The sequence below is a fragment of the Apis mellifera genome, linkage group LG2, assembly GCF_003254395.2.
Source record: "Apis mellifera strain DH4 linkage group LG2, Amel_HAv3.1, whole genome shotgun sequence".
Classification (NCBI taxonomy): domain Eukaryota; kingdom Metazoa; phylum Arthropoda; class Insecta; order Hymenoptera; family Apidae; genus Apis; species Apis mellifera.
Genome location: NC_037639.1, coordinates 7538783 through 7557688, shown reverse-complemented (window position 1 = coordinate 7557688; position 18906 = coordinate 7538783). Strand labels below are relative to the sequence as shown.

The 18906-nt window shown below is 43.7% G+C and overlaps 1 protein-coding gene across 22 annotated transcripts in view; it reads right to left on the bottom strand.

The window, feature by feature from the left end:
- Positions 1 to 18906, bottom strand: part of LOC551123 (RNA-binding protein Musashi homolog Rbp6) — a 739303-nt gene that overhangs the window by 236773 nt on the left and 483624 nt on the right. For 16 of the 22 annotated variants that reach the window (XM_026439281.1, XM_026439282.1, XM_026439266.1 and 13 more), the window contains one exon: positions 7346 to 7402. The exons of the other annotated variants lie outside the window; for them this stretch is intronic. In XM_026439281.1, the coding sequence (XP_026295066.1) occupies positions 7346 to 7402 (57 nt within the window). The remainder of the gene's footprint in view (positions 1 to 7345; positions 7403 to 18906) is intronic. 22 annotated transcript variants of the gene reach the window in all.

Genomic DNA, 18906 nt, shown 5'->3' with positions numbered 1-18906 from the left:
CATGTCAACACACTGTTTGCGCAGCAGCAACACGAGCCACGTTCTATTGGAATTATGGCGAATAGCGTAAAACGATAAGCCGAAACTGCAGCCAGTTCCTAATTGGCGCTCCGTGTTCATACGCGATTTATACGCATCGATTCAATATTTCTTCGCAAAATTGATATTTAATTACACCGGAAGAATTCGATAATAAATTCTCAAACGGAGAGATAATTCGCAAGTGTCGCGGATTAAAAAGGTAATAACTCGATGAAAATTGAGATCGAGTGTAATTGAATCGCCGATAACGAGCGATTATTTCCTTCTGACGGGAATAATATTGCAACGTCGTGAAAACCTGGACAAATTATTAATTCCACGCGAAAGAGCTGCATCGTCAATGGACGACGGTGGTTTCCGGCAGCGTCCGGGAGAAAAGGAAGGGGATTCCCTTTCAACCGCGATTCCGCGATCGAACAAAAGCCGGCCAGTTTAAACAGCTAAGTGCATCGCAAAGCGGGCGGCAAAAACCGTGCTCCGTGCTGTTTACGTAACCGAATCGATGGAACGGTGTTTCAGGCCGTCCGCTCTCCGGGAAACATAAATTATAAACGAAAAGAACAGTGGAAAACTTTCCATCCCCCGGATCCCCTGTCCCCTCGAGCCCCGTCGTCGCCACTGCCCCCGGTGCACTCCGATATTTGTCTCGACGACGGTACAAGGGCACCATGTTTTCGACGGCGATGAAGAAAACAGTCAGACGGGGAGTTTCGTCGTGCCTCTCTCGCATGCGAGATGAAAGAGGGGGAGAAAGAGGACGGAAAGATGGAAGAGAGGAGACGATGCTCTCGATCGGGGCAGCCAACTGTAACCGAAACTCTTCGACGTCGACCCACTTTATTTTATTTTCGCGCTGCGTTGCACGTGCCGCCCGAGTTTTTAAATCGCGATTATCACTTTCGCGCAATTATCCTTCGAGATTCGACACGTTTAAGCAGCTTTTCTCTCACGTTCTTATATCTTATACATTCTCCCTTGTTTTCTCCCATTTTCTCTCTATCCTCGAATATAGAGCGTCTCTCTCTCTCTCTCCTCTCCCTTCGTGTCGCGCAACCTCGAACGAAACGAGCGGTTTTCGAAACTTTTCTAAAATATCCGAGCCTCTTCCATGCATTCGAGAGTTCAAGAATGCGTATCCGCCCTCCTCGGTTCCCGTGGATACCATCATCGTGTTCCACCTTTCCGCGCTCCACTTCATCCCCTTTCGAATCTCTCTCTCTCTCTCTCTCTCTCGCTGCCCTTTGAAACGTTCCACGGAGGAGGTCGATCGAGGAGGAAAGGAAGAGACCCGATCGAGGCAAGGAAAGAGAACGGATAAGAGATGGATAAATAGTTCGAATCACGCGAACCCCAGTATCCCAGTAATTAATAGGGCGCACGAGAACGCGAGGAAACGCGACTCTCGACATCCTTGCCCCTTTGTACTTTCATGAAACTTCCTGTACGATTTACAATAAGTCGCCCCTTATCGCGTCGCGTTTATCAAAATTGTTGCCATTTTTAAATGATACGGTTGCGCGGGAACAATGTAATAAAGGAAAAAAAAAGAAAAGAAAGAAAAAAATATAGCGACCAACCGGTTGGTAAGATCTCGAATCTACCTTTGGAAAGCACGGTTGCAGTTGGCTACGTACGTCCGTGGGTAGAATAGAGATAAGAGGTTTCCGTAGACGTAATACTAATGTAAAGACCCCCGCCGAGCAATTTTTCATCGAAGATCTCGACGAAAGGGGATTTAAAGTGGTAACGGAGGGGTGGAGGAGGAGGAGGAGGAGGAGGGGCGATTCGGCGCGATCCTTTTCAAGAAAGATTCATTAAGCGGGGAAGCCATTACCGATAAAGGTAAACGGTCCGGTGCACGATTTGTCACAGGCGTCTTTGGCCACCGGGATTTTTCAGGTTACGCTTCAGATGGTGCGAAGGAATTTATATCTGGCCACGAGCGAGGTGGACCAGAAGCGAGAGGAGGGGTTTTTCTCCTTCGAGCCGTTTCTTCCTCGAGTCGAGTTTCAACTCGTCTCCTCGGCAAAGACCGAAGAGAAGAGAGAAGAGAGAAGAGAGAGAGAGAGAGGAGGGGGAAGGAAAGAAGCGCGGAGAACGAGTTGGCTCGGTGCTTGAAGTAAATCAAAGGAAGGAAATGAATTTTTATTGAAGAAAAGGGGGCACGGGCTCGGCGGAACGGAACCCGGAGCCAGAAGGTTCTCTCTCTTGCATCGCGGCTTAAATGAAATCTGTGAAAAGTTGCGTGAGAAACAATACGCTTCCAGCCGGTCCCTTTTCCCGCCCTTAAAAAACTATCCCCCGAGGAACAGCCCGGTTCGGTGGATTTCTTCAATCTTTCCTTCGCTCGTTTTTATCAACCCCCTTGTTTTTCCTCTTTCCCGTATTTCTCCTCCCCTCCCACTTCCTTTTCGTTGAATCTTTATGAGGTGATTAATGGTATTAATAAGAGGGTAACCTTCTTTTGCCCCGGGAGTCCCAACGAGCCCCGGGGAAACCGTTCTTTTCCTACCGCCTCGATTTGAATACTCAATGGATTAATGGCCCCTTCGGCGGTGGTTCCTTCCGCGAAACACAACCTAAGAGAAACCTCGACCTCGATCCCTCGTCTATATAATTCGTACATTGCTAAACACTGTCGTGCGTTACATTTTAATGCGCGATCAACGCACGTATCTTTCCATTGATTTCTTCGAAAATATGCAAGATGAACGAACATTTAACTTTTCTCTTGCGTTCAAGTTTCTTTTCTAATTTCGTTCTGCGTTTTTATTTAAACAAACTTAATATATTTAAACACCTTCAATTTTTGATCAATTCTACCATTTCTCGATGCTCTGATAAAGTCTCACGCGTCAATCAACGAACCAAAGGTTTCCGTTCTTTCGTTCAGCGGATTCTACGCAAATGTTTATACAAATCTCCTCCCGGTCTGGTTATGGCCTCGAGAGCGAGGGATTAATAAAAGCTTGCTCGAAGAGCAAGGTAGAGCATCGCAACTGCGCGCCATTTGTGTTTGCACACTGGCGAAGGAAGAGGAAGAGGAGAAGACTGGTAACCGTGCGCGAAATGTACACGTACAGGTGTATGTCCGCGGCATCCTATATCCCTTCCCCTCCTCCACCGTGTTCCCACTGAAACTCCGTAATGACTGTCGCTCGTTTAGATTGGTTTACACCGTAATACGTTTGAGGATGTAATGGCGCGTACCCGATTAGTACGCGGTACTCTCTATATTACTTCTGGAATTATGACCGGTTTCTGCAGCCGAGATTTACTCGGCCGACCGATTTTCTCGACGTTTATGAATGAACGCTCGCTACAGGGGGGAGGAGGAGGAAGAGGAGGAGGGAATCTCGTAATCTTGTTTCCTCGATTTATCGACCGACTCGCGTTTCGTAAGCAACCGAAGAAGAAGGATATATTTCGAGGGATTCGCGCTTCGTCAGAGCGAACGAATTATGGTCGTTTCGATCTGTCGACGTTAATTCGTTTCGTTAATTTAATACGATGAGTACAAACGTGATGATAATATAATGCGAAATTTATAAATACGGTAGGATTTTTCCAATATTAAAGTTTATTATTTATTTGCATTTCTTTGAGAATGCAATAATCGCTGGATTTTATTGGAGAATCGTATAATGGATTATATTTTGAACTTTTTTAACGTTATTCCCAACAAAAAGCCAAGTATTTTTAAACACGTATTATTGTAGGTAAAAATCAAGATTCAACGGACACGAGCGACGAAGAAAATTTTGCGATGAATATCAATACTCTGCGATATGAGAAACAATTTAATTAATCGGGCAAATATATCGATATAAATATAATATCTCGATTTTTCTCTTTGTTCCCTTTCAAATTCTTTCATCAACGTGCAACGTGAAACGTTCGATATCTGGAATACTCCGACTCGCGCGCATTAATTTCTATCGATCCATCCTTTAATTCGAACGTCAATTACGCAAAAAGCACGTATTCAACTCCTTCGAAAGTGTACTATACTTTTTCAATCTTTTATCCCTCCCTCCCTCCCTCTCTCTCTCCCCTTCCATCCGCGATCATCGATACGCGTTTCACGTTAATCAACGGGGATTACACGAATCGTGAAAGTAATTAGCGAAACGTAATTAAAAGGTTGGATCGTTTGAAAATGTGCTAGGAATTTCCACTTGTGCAACGTGGTAACCTCGCGCCTGTAATTAACCGTGGGCCGAGTAACAACGTCGAAAATCGCGAGACTTTCGATTCTAGGAATCAAGTCGAGTCGAATTTTCTTTTTTTTTTTTTTTTTCACCGCGGCCAACTTCCTTTTCCTCTGCGACGAAGGAGAGGCTCTCGAACGGGCCGATTGTAAATATTCGAACGAAAATTCAGCCAACTTTCCTGAATTGACAAATTTTTATCGCGTTTATAAAGAGACGCGTTTAATGCGTTTCGCGAAATCGTTATTAAAACGAAAACTCGAAGCATTAACGAGAGAAATTAGTGGCTGCGGCTCGGTTAAGCTCGGTGATGGAATATTCGGGATGGATAAAAGAGATATTTAGAGGAACGTTTCGGAGGGTTAATAAAATTATATTTCCGCGTGTAACCGCGCGTACCGCGAATTTTGATCGAATTTCCTTAAGCGTGACGATTTGGGAGAGAAAAAAAAAAGATACAGAACGAGAGAAGCGAGAGATTGCGGAAGACGGAATTCGCTCGTGATCCATCTCTGAACTTTACCGCCCTCTGTAATAAAATACTGAAACTCATTCCCTAGCTTCCACTTGACCTATTGAATACTTTATCCGCGAATTACCATTTCCTTTCCACCAATTTCGAATTCGAACGATAAAATCGACGATAATAACAATATCGTGAATATTTAAATCAATATCATATTTTTTTCGAGCGGAAGAATTTCCTTATCTAAACCTATTTCCTATGTAAAAAGATATCCTATGAATACACACGTTATTAGATTAAATAACCGTGAAATTTCGTATCGCTGTCTCTAATGGAAAAATCAATTTCCACTACAAATTCTCCCAACAAAATCTAACCGAAAAGAAGAGACAGCACGCATCGTCAAAACCGATCCCCTATCGTGGGTCGGCCTATTATAATATAGAATATCAGTTTTATTTTCCCCTCTCCGCCTCCTCCTCCACCCCTCTCCCAAGAGCCACTTTCCATAAAACTTTAGAAGGAAGAGGAAGAGGAAATCTCGTCTCGGTTCCTCGTGGGTGCACTCGTCTCCGGTTTTGACACGGCCAACCACCACCTCTCGAAAAAAAAACCTTTCCGACGCGACACAAAGGGAGGAGAAGCAGGAGGTGAATTGTAGGAGGGACAAAGACACGTAAGGAGGGGAGAGGGATGGATCTTTTTCTTCGACCGTAATGAAGACTGCCTAAGTAATCTTAGAACCTGTGTGTACATCCTATCTCGGATCCTAGCCGCGGATCTCGGGCCCGGGTTAAATGTCTTGAAATGGATATTCCTGCTGGTAGCTGTGCAGAACGGCGACGTGCACAACTTACCGTTTCGGATATTACCGCGTATGCGACGAGTATGGGGGAGGAGGTGGAGGAAGGGAGAATTTCGTGCCGCCTCTGAAATTGGGAATCCGTGGAATTTCGGATCGCGTCGTTAACGCTTCTGCGCCGGGGAATTTTGGTCCTCGAGTGTCGATTTTCCACTTGATAATCATTGTTTATTACCGAGGGGGGCAGGAAGGAAGGAGGGAGGGAGGGAGAGAAGGGAGAAGGGACACAAATTTCGCGAGGATACGACGATGATAATTATTCGCGTGAAAATTGAAATTGTTTGAATTTTTGGAATTTTTCGAAAGAGAGTTGTCTTTGCAAGAATAAATATTGCGATTTTCTTCTCGTCAGTGCGAATTTAATTCATCACGAGTCACCTGTCTCGCGATAGAAATGTAAAATGTGATATTTTTTTGTCGCAGATTGAAAATGTTAGGAGGAATTGATTCGGCGAAATTTGTTTTTCGTATTCGTAGAGAACGTTATCGAAACTCGTTAGCCGGAAAACTGCAGCTTGGTAATAATGGCTAATACGCATTCATAGGGGGGGAAAAAACCGATTAATAGGATATCGATCAATATAAGCACTACCAGCGGTGAAAAGCTGATTTATAAGCTGTCAGTGAGGTAAGTAACGGTACGAAATGATTTGTTGCGGTAGATAAAATGTTAATCATCCCTCTTTATCATCGATGATGCATAATTCGAAAATTTTGATTTTATCTCCGATTATCTCTCTCTTTCTCCGCTATGAATTTCATGCAAATTCTCGAACGATAATTATCATATTCGCGCACGATTTGAACGAACAAAGCAAATTTATTTAATCTTCAATATCCCTCTCAAATTCCCTTTAAAATTTTTTTCTCGACACCTAAACTAGACCTAATTTGATAAATAAATTCATCTTCTCGTTACTCTCCCCAACCAATCCCTTCTCCACCGATCTCGCGTAATTCGAAAACTTTGATATCCATACTTATCCACCACCTCCTCCTGCCAAAATACCCCAACAAACCTACATCGATAGACCTCGGATGCTTTCTTCGCGGAGGTGGTTTGAAAGGAGGAGGGAGGGGCGGGCGTGGACGAGGACATCCCGTCCGGTTGCACCACTTACGTCAACCCCGATAAGCGGCCCTATTTCCAGGATTAAAGATTTGACTGACGTCGTATTTTCGTCGCGGCATCACCTCAGTTATCGGTTATGGGCAATCGGTTGGGGAAGAAAACGTGGGAAGGTGGGGGTGCGCGCAAGGAGGGGAAGAAGAAGGAGAAACCACCCCAACGGAGACTTCGCGAAACATTATTTCTAGCTTGAACGTCACGCGGCCGGGCCGGCAGTTAGATCGATAGATAGAGACGTCGGTCCTCCCGCCGTTTCTCTACGTCGAACCGCCGTCATGCGAAACTCGAATTCAAATATAGAAATGTCTGGCCCAGTGACATTTGGCAGCTCGTATCAACCCCTATCGAGGCAGGGGAGGAGAGGAGGGGTCGTGGAGGAGAGCTGTGTAGTCTTTCATAGTTACAGATCGGCTCGAATCTCACCACTCTCCTCTCCTCTCCTCTCCTCTTCTCGCCCTCTTCCCGATCCCGAGTTTTGCCAAGCGGATCTCGTCTCGACACCGTCCAAGGAATTCGTAATTAAGAACTTGTCGCCCGCCTTGGAGGAGCGGTTCTCGATAGATTTCTCGGCGGAGGGGGGCGAGAAGAGGTGGAAATGGGTGTTCCACGATTTCGAATCTCGTTGAATCACTCACCGAATCGACGAACGATAAGACTATCGGCCGACGAAGAATCGGGCGCTCGATTCTTACCTGCAACAAGCAACGTAACGGACATTTTAATTAAACCGGCGAGGGTTGAGGGGCGAAGGGGGGAAGGAATAAAGGGGGCGGGGATGATTTACGAGGCTACGATGTTTGCCCCCGTGGAAGTATCTTTGCCGAGCACTCGAACGTTTTCTGCCAATTGTTCCGACCAGTTCAGTGGCGCACTCGAATTCTTCTTCCCAGTTTCACGGGCTTCCTCCCTGTTTCAATAACGCGTCTTCCCAACTTTCCAACCTATTTTCCCGCCGAGGGACGAATCTTTCTTCGCGCTTTCAAGACTTTCTTGATTGCATTAAACGGGGTTGGCGGGGCATGCGAGCTGCAGCTGTTCGTTTCGATTGAACATCTTGTTATTACAGGGTGAAAGGGAGGGAGGGAGAAGTGTCTTCGTCGAAATTGATATCTTCTATATTGCAACTCCATCTCGTAACTTGTATGAAGAATGAACAATTAGAATGGACAGCAAATGTCGAGCAAATTTGTCGAAAAATTTAAATTATCAGAAACAAATCGAGAATCCTTTTCGAGCTTGAGGAAATTATTTTTAATACCTAGGTTTCGACATACCGGAGGAGAAATATGTGCCAAATGTTATTTCGAGAATTTGCTACACAATTTTCGGAAAAATGAACGTTCCTTGGAACGTTCTTACATAAGACAATGGAAATCGGTTCAAAAATATCAACCGCGGGAGGGGGGACGGATTCCGAATCCGTTCCAAAACGCGTTCGTTCGTTAATAGCAACGAATCCTGGTCCATCGTTTCGCAGTCCCAACCTTGCCACGAATGGGAAGGAACGCCGCGCATGACTCAAGAGCGCGTCTATATTGGGTGCGACGGGTGCAAAAGTTGCAATCCGGGGCGAAGCGAGCCTCGCCAAAGTGTGCTGTATCCAATCAATCCGCTAAACGCACGTATTTATCCGTGGCCGTCGTCCAGACTACGGTGGACGTGGGACACGTTACAGGTTGGAGATAAATTCGACGGTTAATCCGACGTCCGGGGGATACGTCGAGAACCTATTGCGACCGTGCTTGTCGGCCGGGTCAACGCGGCCCCCCCTCCTGCTATTATTTCTTTGCTTCGCACCTGGCTTCTTGACAGTGAGGGACTGGCGGATATTCCGCTTCCTTCGGGGGTTTATTCGCCGTTGAATGAATTGGAAAGCATCCGTGACGAAATTGGAAATGGAAAATTACGTTGTTTCGAGAAAGAAAGACTCTTCCTTTTGTGTTGTATTATAGGAATTGGCGAGGATTTGATCGTCGTCCAGGACTCGAAATGAGTTCAATTCGAGAGAATATATTTGTATATCTTGTTCTTTAATCTTAAATGATTAATCTTAGAATTCATAATAGTTAAATTTAATCTTGGAAAGATTGTTTTATTCTTTCTTCTTTTTCTTTTAAGATTTATATTTGTGAATATATTTTAATTTCTTTAATTCGTGTGTTTATTTGTTTTTTTATCCAGAATTCAATTTGATTATATAAAGGAGCACGTTGATCTTATAAATTTGGTAGATTGAAGTACATATTTCTTGCATTTTCCTCTCCTTTATTCTCGCTTGACTAAAGTAGTAGTACAATGGGATCTTTTCTACTGTACTGTATTCTTCTCGAGGTGATATACTTTCTCGTAAGAGGAAATCAGAATTCTTCCTTCATCGGTTAAAATTTAACATTCTCCTTTATCCAACTCTCAGGAGAAATTTTTTACACAAATGTCTTATTATTTTTAACGTAGAATAGTTTCCTATATATATACCAACTAGATAATATTAAGCTTGTCCAAAAATAATCGATGTACGAAATCTTTTAAATTTTTTAATCTCCTCGCTCCAAATTAGAAATTATATTAAAAAAAACTTCATCGAATTAGCAATCTTTCCTCTCACAATCAAATAAAATTCTACTCATGTATCCAACAAATCCCCTCCTGATTATAAAATTTTCAATAATTTCTCAAGAGAAATTCATCCCTACTGCGAACGAAATTACAATCAAATCGAAACAACCATTGAAATATTTATCCCATCCCATAATGTGTCTTTCTCTCCACGTGTCTCCTCAGAAAGTGTCAAATTATTTCGACCTATTAACGAGCCCAGTGTCGATCGCTGTCGAGGGCACGCACAAAGATGGTCCACGTCAGAAGTGTCTACCAGTCTCTGTAGGTTTTCGATCAAACGATCAACTAATAATCTACCAAGGCTCTTCTACCTTTCCCAAGAGCCGTCCCGCTACTACTCTCGGCATTGGGAACGTGCTCGGTTTCAGGATAATCCCAGCTGCATTACCTTGATGAGCTCCGGACTCCATCTTCCTGCCCGACCTAGAGAGAGGAGATTCGCCTATCCTTAGTGCAGTCGGCCATAGCCCATGGTTTTTCGAAACACGTATTTACGCGTGCACGACGGATCCCATTGTTCGCGTTCACGAGCCATATAGAAGATACGTACTGAATTTCTTTTTTCCTTTTTTTACTTTTCTTTTTTTTTAATCCTATGAAGAAAAGAGGAGGAATTGAATGGAAATTAAGAGATGATAGAAAGAAGATACATATTTACTAGATTGAAATGTTTGGAAAATGAAGGAAATAGGAAAATGACGAAGAACATCGTTCCTTTGTTTTTCATCAAATAAATTCTATCGTGGAAATAAACAATGTGAATTCGATTGAAATATTCTGGATTATTATCCAAAAGAAATCACAAGAGATTTCACTTTTTTTTATTAAATTCCAAAGAAACTGGCCGCAGAAATATTTTACTTGGGCAGAATTAAGAAGCGTTGCCGGATTTATTCACGTTGCGTTCGCAACGTCCGGGATCCACGTATACATCAACCGGCGACGTGACGGCGATCCTCCCCTCCTCTGAAGGGAGGGGAAGGGGGATAGTAACGTTGCATCGTGAGACAGGTACAATATCTCGAGGGAGACGGCCTCTGTTTGGATGAGGGACGACGGAGAAAGAGGAACGGGGTGGAAACAACCGACCTCGGCTCAGATTCTGACAGAGCTAATTTATCCCTATATTACTACTTAGCGAATCTGCAGAGATTTCGATATACCGAATATATCGTAGCGAATCAACTTCCGGTCAGGCAACGTCTCCTGGGGGATGGAATTTCATGGAAATTGCCCAAACAACAACGGTTAATCGACACGCAGGAAATGTAACGACGACTCAGCCATTGGCCGCTTTTTCCTCCCCCAGAATTTTAATCGCGCGAATCCATGTAACAAATTCGTCCGTTCTTCAAAGCCACGATCTCGAAGAAGAGAAGGAAGATCGTTCGATTTAAACGATCTTCTTGAGAAAGAGAGAGAGTGGAAAATTTGTGCGAAACTTCGTTGGAAGATGGTCGCGAGGCTTCTAATTTGCAGGTGAGGCTGCGGCTCACTCGTTAGAGGGATGGGATAGGATTATGGGAAGAAGAAGCGGGGAGGAAGGTGGAGAGGGAGAAGAATGGAGGAGTAGCAAGGGGGAGGAGCCGTTAGCGGCGGGCTCATCTCTTAGTTGCTCGACTAAATCTCTGTGTAAAGCGGGCTAAGCAAGCTCCAGTGGCAATTCGTAACAACTATTAGCGAACCGACATTCATCTCGTTTAACTCGAGTTAGCGGCCGAGCCGCGTAAACCAGGGCCCGGAGCCGACCACGTTGCTTAATGCGCGTGCTGGCAACGAGAATCGCCCCACTAATTTATACGATGCCGGCCTATTCACACCGGGGCGACACCATTAATCAATATCGTTCATTAGATCGATACAACCGGCTACTCAATCCGTGCCGCTGTTCCCGTGGACCCTGACCCTTATAGATGCTGCGTTCCCCCCACAGAGTCAGAAATAATTAAACCGAGTTCGATACCTCGGACTCAATGTTGATTCATCAAATCCAAGTCGATCAAGCACGATACCGATACCGATTCCTTGTTCTATCCACGATTGTTGATCAAGATTGAACATGAATTATTCTCATATTCGGATAATACTTGGAGCGATGAAGAAACGTTTTAAGTTTCTTCGGATAGATTATAGAAAAAGTATTCGCTTGGAAGAAAATAAATTTCCTTTGACCAATATTTTCAGAATCTTCTTCCGATCGGAAAGGAAAACACTCAAGATTACTTAACAAGGTACGAGTTATTAAAAAGATTGTGCTTTCAGTAATATTCCTTTCTCTCGCAAAGAGAAAGCCATTTTATCTTCTAATCGGAATTTCCTTCGACGCTCGTAATTTCTTCCCTCATGGATGAAAAGAAATCGATATGAAAACAAATCAAACACGAAAAAGTTACACTTCATTCGAACTATCATCGTTAATATATGCGAGCATTTCTCAGATTGTGCATGGACAGACACTGTTCTTGCGACGTATTATATCATATGATCCAAGTCAATGAGTGTAAAGCGATCGAACGAACACCTGCAGTGGAATCCTTCTCTCGAATCTCGACTCCGTCTATTCGAGTTAGGGGGAAGATAAGCTCGTTAGCGAATAAGTGGGATGATGTCGGGCCGGATAAACTGGGTAAAGTAAACGGACGAACTGTCGAAACGACTTTTCGCGAGTTGAAACACCTCGTGATAACCGGAGGACCCGGCAGGTGGTCCGAGAAAATTATTCCACACACTCGTCAACCATTATCCGCGAAGAGTTAGGGAAATAAACGAGAGGCTCCGTGTTTCTTCGAGAGGCTTCGTCACCATCTCTCTCCCATCTCTCCTCCCCCTTCTCGATTTTCAATTTATCGAACAGACGCAACTCCCTCCTCCTTCGCTAGATAAAGCGTAATCCGTTCTATCGTGCTTTTGTTGCGAATTCGACCCTTTCTTTTCCCTTTCACTCTTCGTGTATATTCTTATATATACGTGGATTTTCTCCTTTTAGATCCCACAAGCCTCTATCTTGTCACTTTGGCGAGAACTCTTTTGAAAATCCACAGGAGAAAGATCGTAGAGTATTTGGCTTGTTGGATAAATATTTTGAATATAGCTCGAGCTACATTATCTTGCGCTCTTTATGTGTAAAGATAAAGCGGGTGTATTTAAAAGGATCGTTGGTACGTTGAAATTAGAAGAATGTATCTGGCGAATAAAGATAGAGGGAGAGAAACGTAGCAGGGGGAAGAGTTGCATGGCATAAATTCGTAAAAAAATCTTGGCTAATGTTTCGGGGCGATAATAAAACCGGTGACGTAATATTTTTGCGCCGTTTAATCAGCGAATACCTAACAACTGCGTGATAACAAGCCACTTAGAGCCTTCTTGTATCGCGCTTTAGCGCGGCAGCGCCAACCGTTGTTTCGCAAATCTTTATTAGTAGATCGTTTTGCCGGTGCGAACAATCTGTTGCGTACACGTGTAAAATGCGTTTCACAGGGATTTTCCACTGGCGTTTTTCTTTCCCCTTTCGACTTTCCTTACCCCGATTTACGCTATACTCGACGCTAATTGGATTGCATGTTCTCTTGGCATCGACCCTTCGCTCTTGATTACATTAGAGGCTAGAAGATAACAGGAGGGTGGGAATGCAAGATAGTGGTGTGTTAAAAGATACGTGGAAACAGGAAATTAAGATTCGACTCGCGGGGAAAATTAATGTTAAGCGTTGCACAGCATGAGTTGAAGAATGACTACTGAAAATACTGATACGAGGAAAAGAGAGAGAGAAAAAAAAATACGAAGCAAGTATAGTTCTATAGTCTGGAAAACTTCTACACGGGGTCTTATTTGACCCAGAAACGCTCGAAAGCCTGCGGTTTGCATCACCGTGAAGCGCTTTTTATTCGTGCGTTTGAATCCTCTCTTGATTTTTTGATACTTCGCGGTAAGGTATAGAATAGGATACGTCTGGTTCAAGTTACCGTGAGCATCAAACCAAAAAGAAGTTTCGCGTTACCACATTGAATCGATATAATATCGTTACACGTACGTGAGATAAATTTGAAAAAAAAAGAAATTCTATTCATCGCAAAATAAATAAAAACTTCTCGTAAAGTTATCTTCGTATATAATATTTCCGTCTCGTTCCAGTAACCAAATATTCAAACACGCTAAGCTTTTCATAATTAATTCATGCGAAAGGAATAACGATGATTTAATTTAAACAAAAAATACATATATCACGTGAATCGAAGAATTTGATTGGCCCCCGGCCAATATCCCCGCGTTGACAAAAATTTCGCTCGACTAATATTATTCCTGAGAATCGAAAATTCCGATCGAAAACATTCGATAGATAGAGTTGAGATATACCAATACCATATGGCTCGTATATATATCCTTGAATCGTTCCAGAACTCCGCCTTAGTCGGAGCGGAGAAGAAGCGGGCGAACTCCATCCAAGTGGTTGTAATTGGTAGGGATTTTCCATCCTCGCACGGCACCATGCACCCGGTGGCCCAATTTAATATAACTTATGCATATTCAATAGTTTCTCGACGGCGTCGCCGGAACCGGAAGGGGTTATGCACTCCGGCTCGGTTCGCTCGAGACGCACAGGAAGGACAAAAGCTGGTCCTGCACAGCAATTTCCTCTCCCCGATCCCCCTCCTGTGAAAGTTGCCTCGCGAGCAACCAAGTTTCCACCAAGTCGCGTTGCTTGACGATTACGCCGCGATTTACCGTGATCTGTCGCGACACGGACTTCCGGCCGAACTTGCGACACTTGTGTCTCACGCGGTGGATCGTGTCGGAGGATACACACACTTCCGGAATTTGCTTGGAGTTTATTCGAATCAGGTGTGAATTTTGAAAAATTTTCCTCGTATATACGGTATGTACATCAAAGGGGAAAATCTCTCTGTGAATTTCATTCCATCGTTCTTCCGGATTAATTGGAGTGTTGAAAATGTGACAGTATCGATTAAACGAGATAAGCAATTTTCGAGCGGATGGAACACCTTCGAAGCGTTTCTTTCCTCCGCCACTTGGACGGGGAAAAGCAGAGAAACATTCTTTGGTTTTCCTTGAAATCGACTTTTTCGGCGAGAACGAGAGAAAGGAACATCGGGATGGGGGAATAATATTCTTATCCGCGGTACACGTGGAATCGAGGAGAAGTTTCGGCGAGAGTGGGGGAGGGACGAGGACGAGGCGTTCAGTAACTTTTCTCTTTATCCGTTCATCCCGACGTCGTCTGCCGGGACCCGACAATGAATGGATGTCAAAAACGCAGCAATTAATTCAGCCCCGTGGGGAACAAAGGCGTAAGAATACCGTCGTGGTTGTCGTGGTACTCGAGAGAAGTTCTTCCTCGACTAGGGACCCGACGAAGGAGGAGGGAGTATGCAAGTGAGGAGAGCCAGCATCCAGGGGAAAGAAGAAAGGAGATAACTGGCAGTGAGGTAGCAACGGACGGGAGGGCACAATGGTTGGATCATCCAACTTTACTTTGCTTATTGTAATTCAATTTCACGGGGCGTCTGGTTCCCTCTGTCTGCTTGTGTCTCTCTCTCTCTCCCCCTCTCCCTCGTCGATGTCGCACTCGACTATGCCATTCTTGTCCAACTCGTGGACCCGTTATTTCTCTTTCTCTTCCCGATTCCGTATAATTTTCGTCAGACCGTGCTGGAAACCCCTTATCGACCGAAAATCCGAAAAGGGGTGGACTTGACAACTGTTTAACATCTTCGCTTACAATTCTGATTTCGCGGCAGACGTTGCTTGATCCTTGCAGCCTCGTGAAATTATTCGGAGGATCGCGTATCCGAAAATCCGCTTTCCGTAAGTGTTCTTCTCGCTACGGTAAACTAACTTTTCGATATCTTACTAGTATTCGAGGAACGACGAAGAAAGAAACTTTTCTTTCCTGCAGTTGCGCGCTAAGAGGATAAGCATTCGTCGAAGCGCGAACCGTCGACGTATGTATTTTCTTTGTACAAGTTTAGACGTGGCATTATACGGGAACTTATGGGATTCGTTCGTTAGCATTTTATTTTATTTCAAAGGAGATTCGTCGAACGGATAACTCGTTTCTGGAAACGAGACGCGTTTTTCTTTTTTTTTTTTTCTTTTTTACGATATCGAAAGTTCGAAAGAAGCAATAATCGTTAATCGAAAGTTTTCATACCACCGAATATAATATACCGAATTGGATGTATAAATCGAAGATGAGGATTTTGGAAACGAAGATTTGCAACAACGTTTTCCGCAGTTTGACAAGATCTACTATCCCCATGTCCATGTAAATTGAATCATTTTGGAACAAATCCACCCCCCTTATCCGCAAACCGTTCTTTACGACTATCGACGGTGAAGGTAAACGAGGAAAATTTGGCGAGGAAGAACGCTCGAATATTCTTTCTTACGCAGATAGAAATCTTTTCGAAAGTTACCGCACGAGAAAAATAAAAATCTTAACTCAAAGATCCCCCATTCTTCCCCCTCCCTCCCTCTTTTTCTCCGGGCGAACTATGCTAAAGAAAAATCCACGCATCGATTCCTCCCAAAAGTTTCAGTCAAGAAAACAAGTTTGAAAAGCAACTTTCAAACTACTTTTTTCGTTACCGTCAACTCTTTCTGCTAAAAATTCTCGCTACATATATATATATTTATATAACCATTTTCTTAAACAACCAATGAAACAACAAATGAAAAACTGAAGTAATCTAAGCATAATCTAAGCTCGATGCGAAAACAGGTACAGATGCGTCTCTCGTTTGTCATCAAGCAGGTAGGGTAAACAGCATCGGTAACAGTTAGGGCGATAAAGGGTAAGGTGGTTGCATTCCAAAGCAATATCTTGGGCCAAATTGTGCGCGGCACGAGGCATCCCTTCCTTTCACCCCCTTGGTTCCCCAACTGGGCTTCGCAGTCTGGATGACTTCGCAGCGATGCCACGGCAAATACATGAATGTTGACTCAGTCAGCTATCAGACTCGCTACAGGGTGCGCCTTATTCGAGCTGACTAAACACGCCAACTTAGATTGCCATAACACTGCGCCAATGTATATATCGTCGGAATCTTCTACTTGCACTTACCACGTGCAACCCCCGTCTGCCACCCGTTTCATATCGTTTCGAAACCACCTCGAAAACCAGCGCTACCTTTAATTAACGAAATTTTTTTTACGTGGAATTGTTGTTGAACCGTCGCGCAGAAACGATTGTAAACGAATGTGAAGATAAAGTATTTTTTTTCTTTGTTCAGAAACGACAATGATTATGGATCTTGGTTATTGGATTATTGTTCCACGATTAATTCGTACGATTAAAATATGGTGGTATCGTCGAGGAATATCGTCTATAAATATATTCTAAGGCCGGCCGCAAAGAGTCTCTTCACCTTGACACGTAAAGAAATAACGAAAAGGAATCCATTAATCGTGAACCGAGTTTAAAATACATCCGACGAATTCTCGCCGGGCGTCCGGTTGGATTTCCAGCCAGGACAAGACCAGCCAGCCAGTTCCACTCGCAGCTTGACGTTGATTCATCTTCCCGTTCTTATCAAACAGCGCCGTTTTGACTAAATTCAGCGTGACGATTATCGTGGACGAGCATAGTTGGCTGGACTCCAGGAATGGGCTCCGCATTATGTAAACAAAGACGGGAGAGAATCGGTGGCCCCGATATGAATCACGTACGACGTTCATATCAGGAATTACACGAGCACGTGACCAGTTGGAAGCACGGGATGGACTAACTAGTGACGGATGCTTCAACGAAGCGTGATCCGTTTTTGAGTTTCCGGAACTCCATTACTACACCCTTTACTAATCTCTCTATCCGTGCAAGTGCATTCTCCGCTCCAATGGCCACGATTCGAGTTATCTGCGTTACACTTCAATCAACATCGCAACCAATCTGCGCATTTCGGCCGGGGGGGATGCCTTTTGCATTGATACATCGACAATAGTATCCTTGTACCTTCCTTTTTTTTTAATCCTGCTTTCTCCGCGATATCTATAGATCTTTCGCGAGAAATTTACTTTTATTTATTCGAGATGAGAAATTTGACGCGCGTTTCGTTTAACAGATGATTCAATAGCAGGAACAGATAACTCGAATATCACGAAAACTCTCGCTTTCAATTCCACGCATAATTCTCTTTAAGTTCAAATATTATATCTTTCTCTTTCACTCGGGAGAAATTATGCAAATATTCCAAGGGCACGTTCAGTTCCGTCCAACCAAAATCTCGTGTGTCCATGCACTCTTCACATCTATATATATATTCTCGTATATACATATTCTACTTTCTCCTCCATCTCTGATATAAATATTTATTCCATAAATTAGTATAGAGAATTGAATTTCCATCAAGATTTCAAATTAATTTTTCAAATCCTCCTGTTGTCTCTCTCAACTCTCTCTCTCGATCTTACAACGAATTTATCAAAGGAACGAGTTCGAATTTTCACGACTCGAGATCGTAGCCACGAGAGAGAAAAAAAGAAAAACTTGATCCACATACATTGCACATAGGCAAAGGGTAACTGCGAGGATGGTCGTAGAGGATGGTCGTAAAACAGGGCGACGAACGTAGAGGAAGAACGTGGCTCGCTTTATTATCCGGTTTACTACTTTAATATAATATAAGCTAGCAAGATGACAGAAGTCGAGGTCTTTCACGACGAATTCGTTATCCCTTTTCCGTGTTGTGGAAAACATTCCACAAACCTTTCGATCTTTGATCTCGTTTCGTCTTTGATTTATATCTCGAGAATTCCTTCTTCTTTTTTTTTTTTCCTTTTTTTGGTCGGGGATCGGCGATCTTTGTCTTTCGGAGATTTTGACTGTGACACGACGACAGAGGTGTCCGAACGGAGCAGCTGACGTTTCACACGGTGGACGTCCTCCTCGTCGTGCGAGCACACGCGAAATCCCAGACAGTTAATTGCGGTGTCCCGCAGACAAAATGTGCCCGAGCTTCTGTAACCGACACCGTGGAGCAAACGGATTTGAACGTTGCTCAGCATTATTCGGTCAAACGTTACCGATTCAATTAGACGGGGTCCTTGTCGAGTGCTCGGCGTGTTGTAATTCGTCTTGTCGCAGCCAGATAATATTTTCGTTCGATTTGAGGAACGGAATGAAATCGTGGAATGTAATTTTGGGAAAACGTTTAAATTTGGAAAGAAGATGGATGGAATTTGAAACGTGTGTCGATGGAATCGATTGAATTAATCTCTGAAGACAAAACGAGGCAAAAGAAAGAGAAAAAAATAAACGCGTTTCGTTCTCTCATATCCATAGATAAAAACTGGAATACAAACAAGATATCTGAGAAACATTCGACGCTTATAAATCCGGCAGGAAACAGTTCCTCAATATCTTCAACAAGTTTTCAAAACTTTCCAGCTATTTCGGAGACGCAACGTCTCGCGCCAACTAACGCGCACGTTTCTCTCGTGGCACAAAGAATCTTGTTACGATTCGTCAGCCCGTGTATCTAGCCCGAAATAAAGCAAAGGTAAACGTATTCCGACAAACAAACCCTCGAAAATCCTCGGCGAGCGAGCGTTCTCGCCTGGA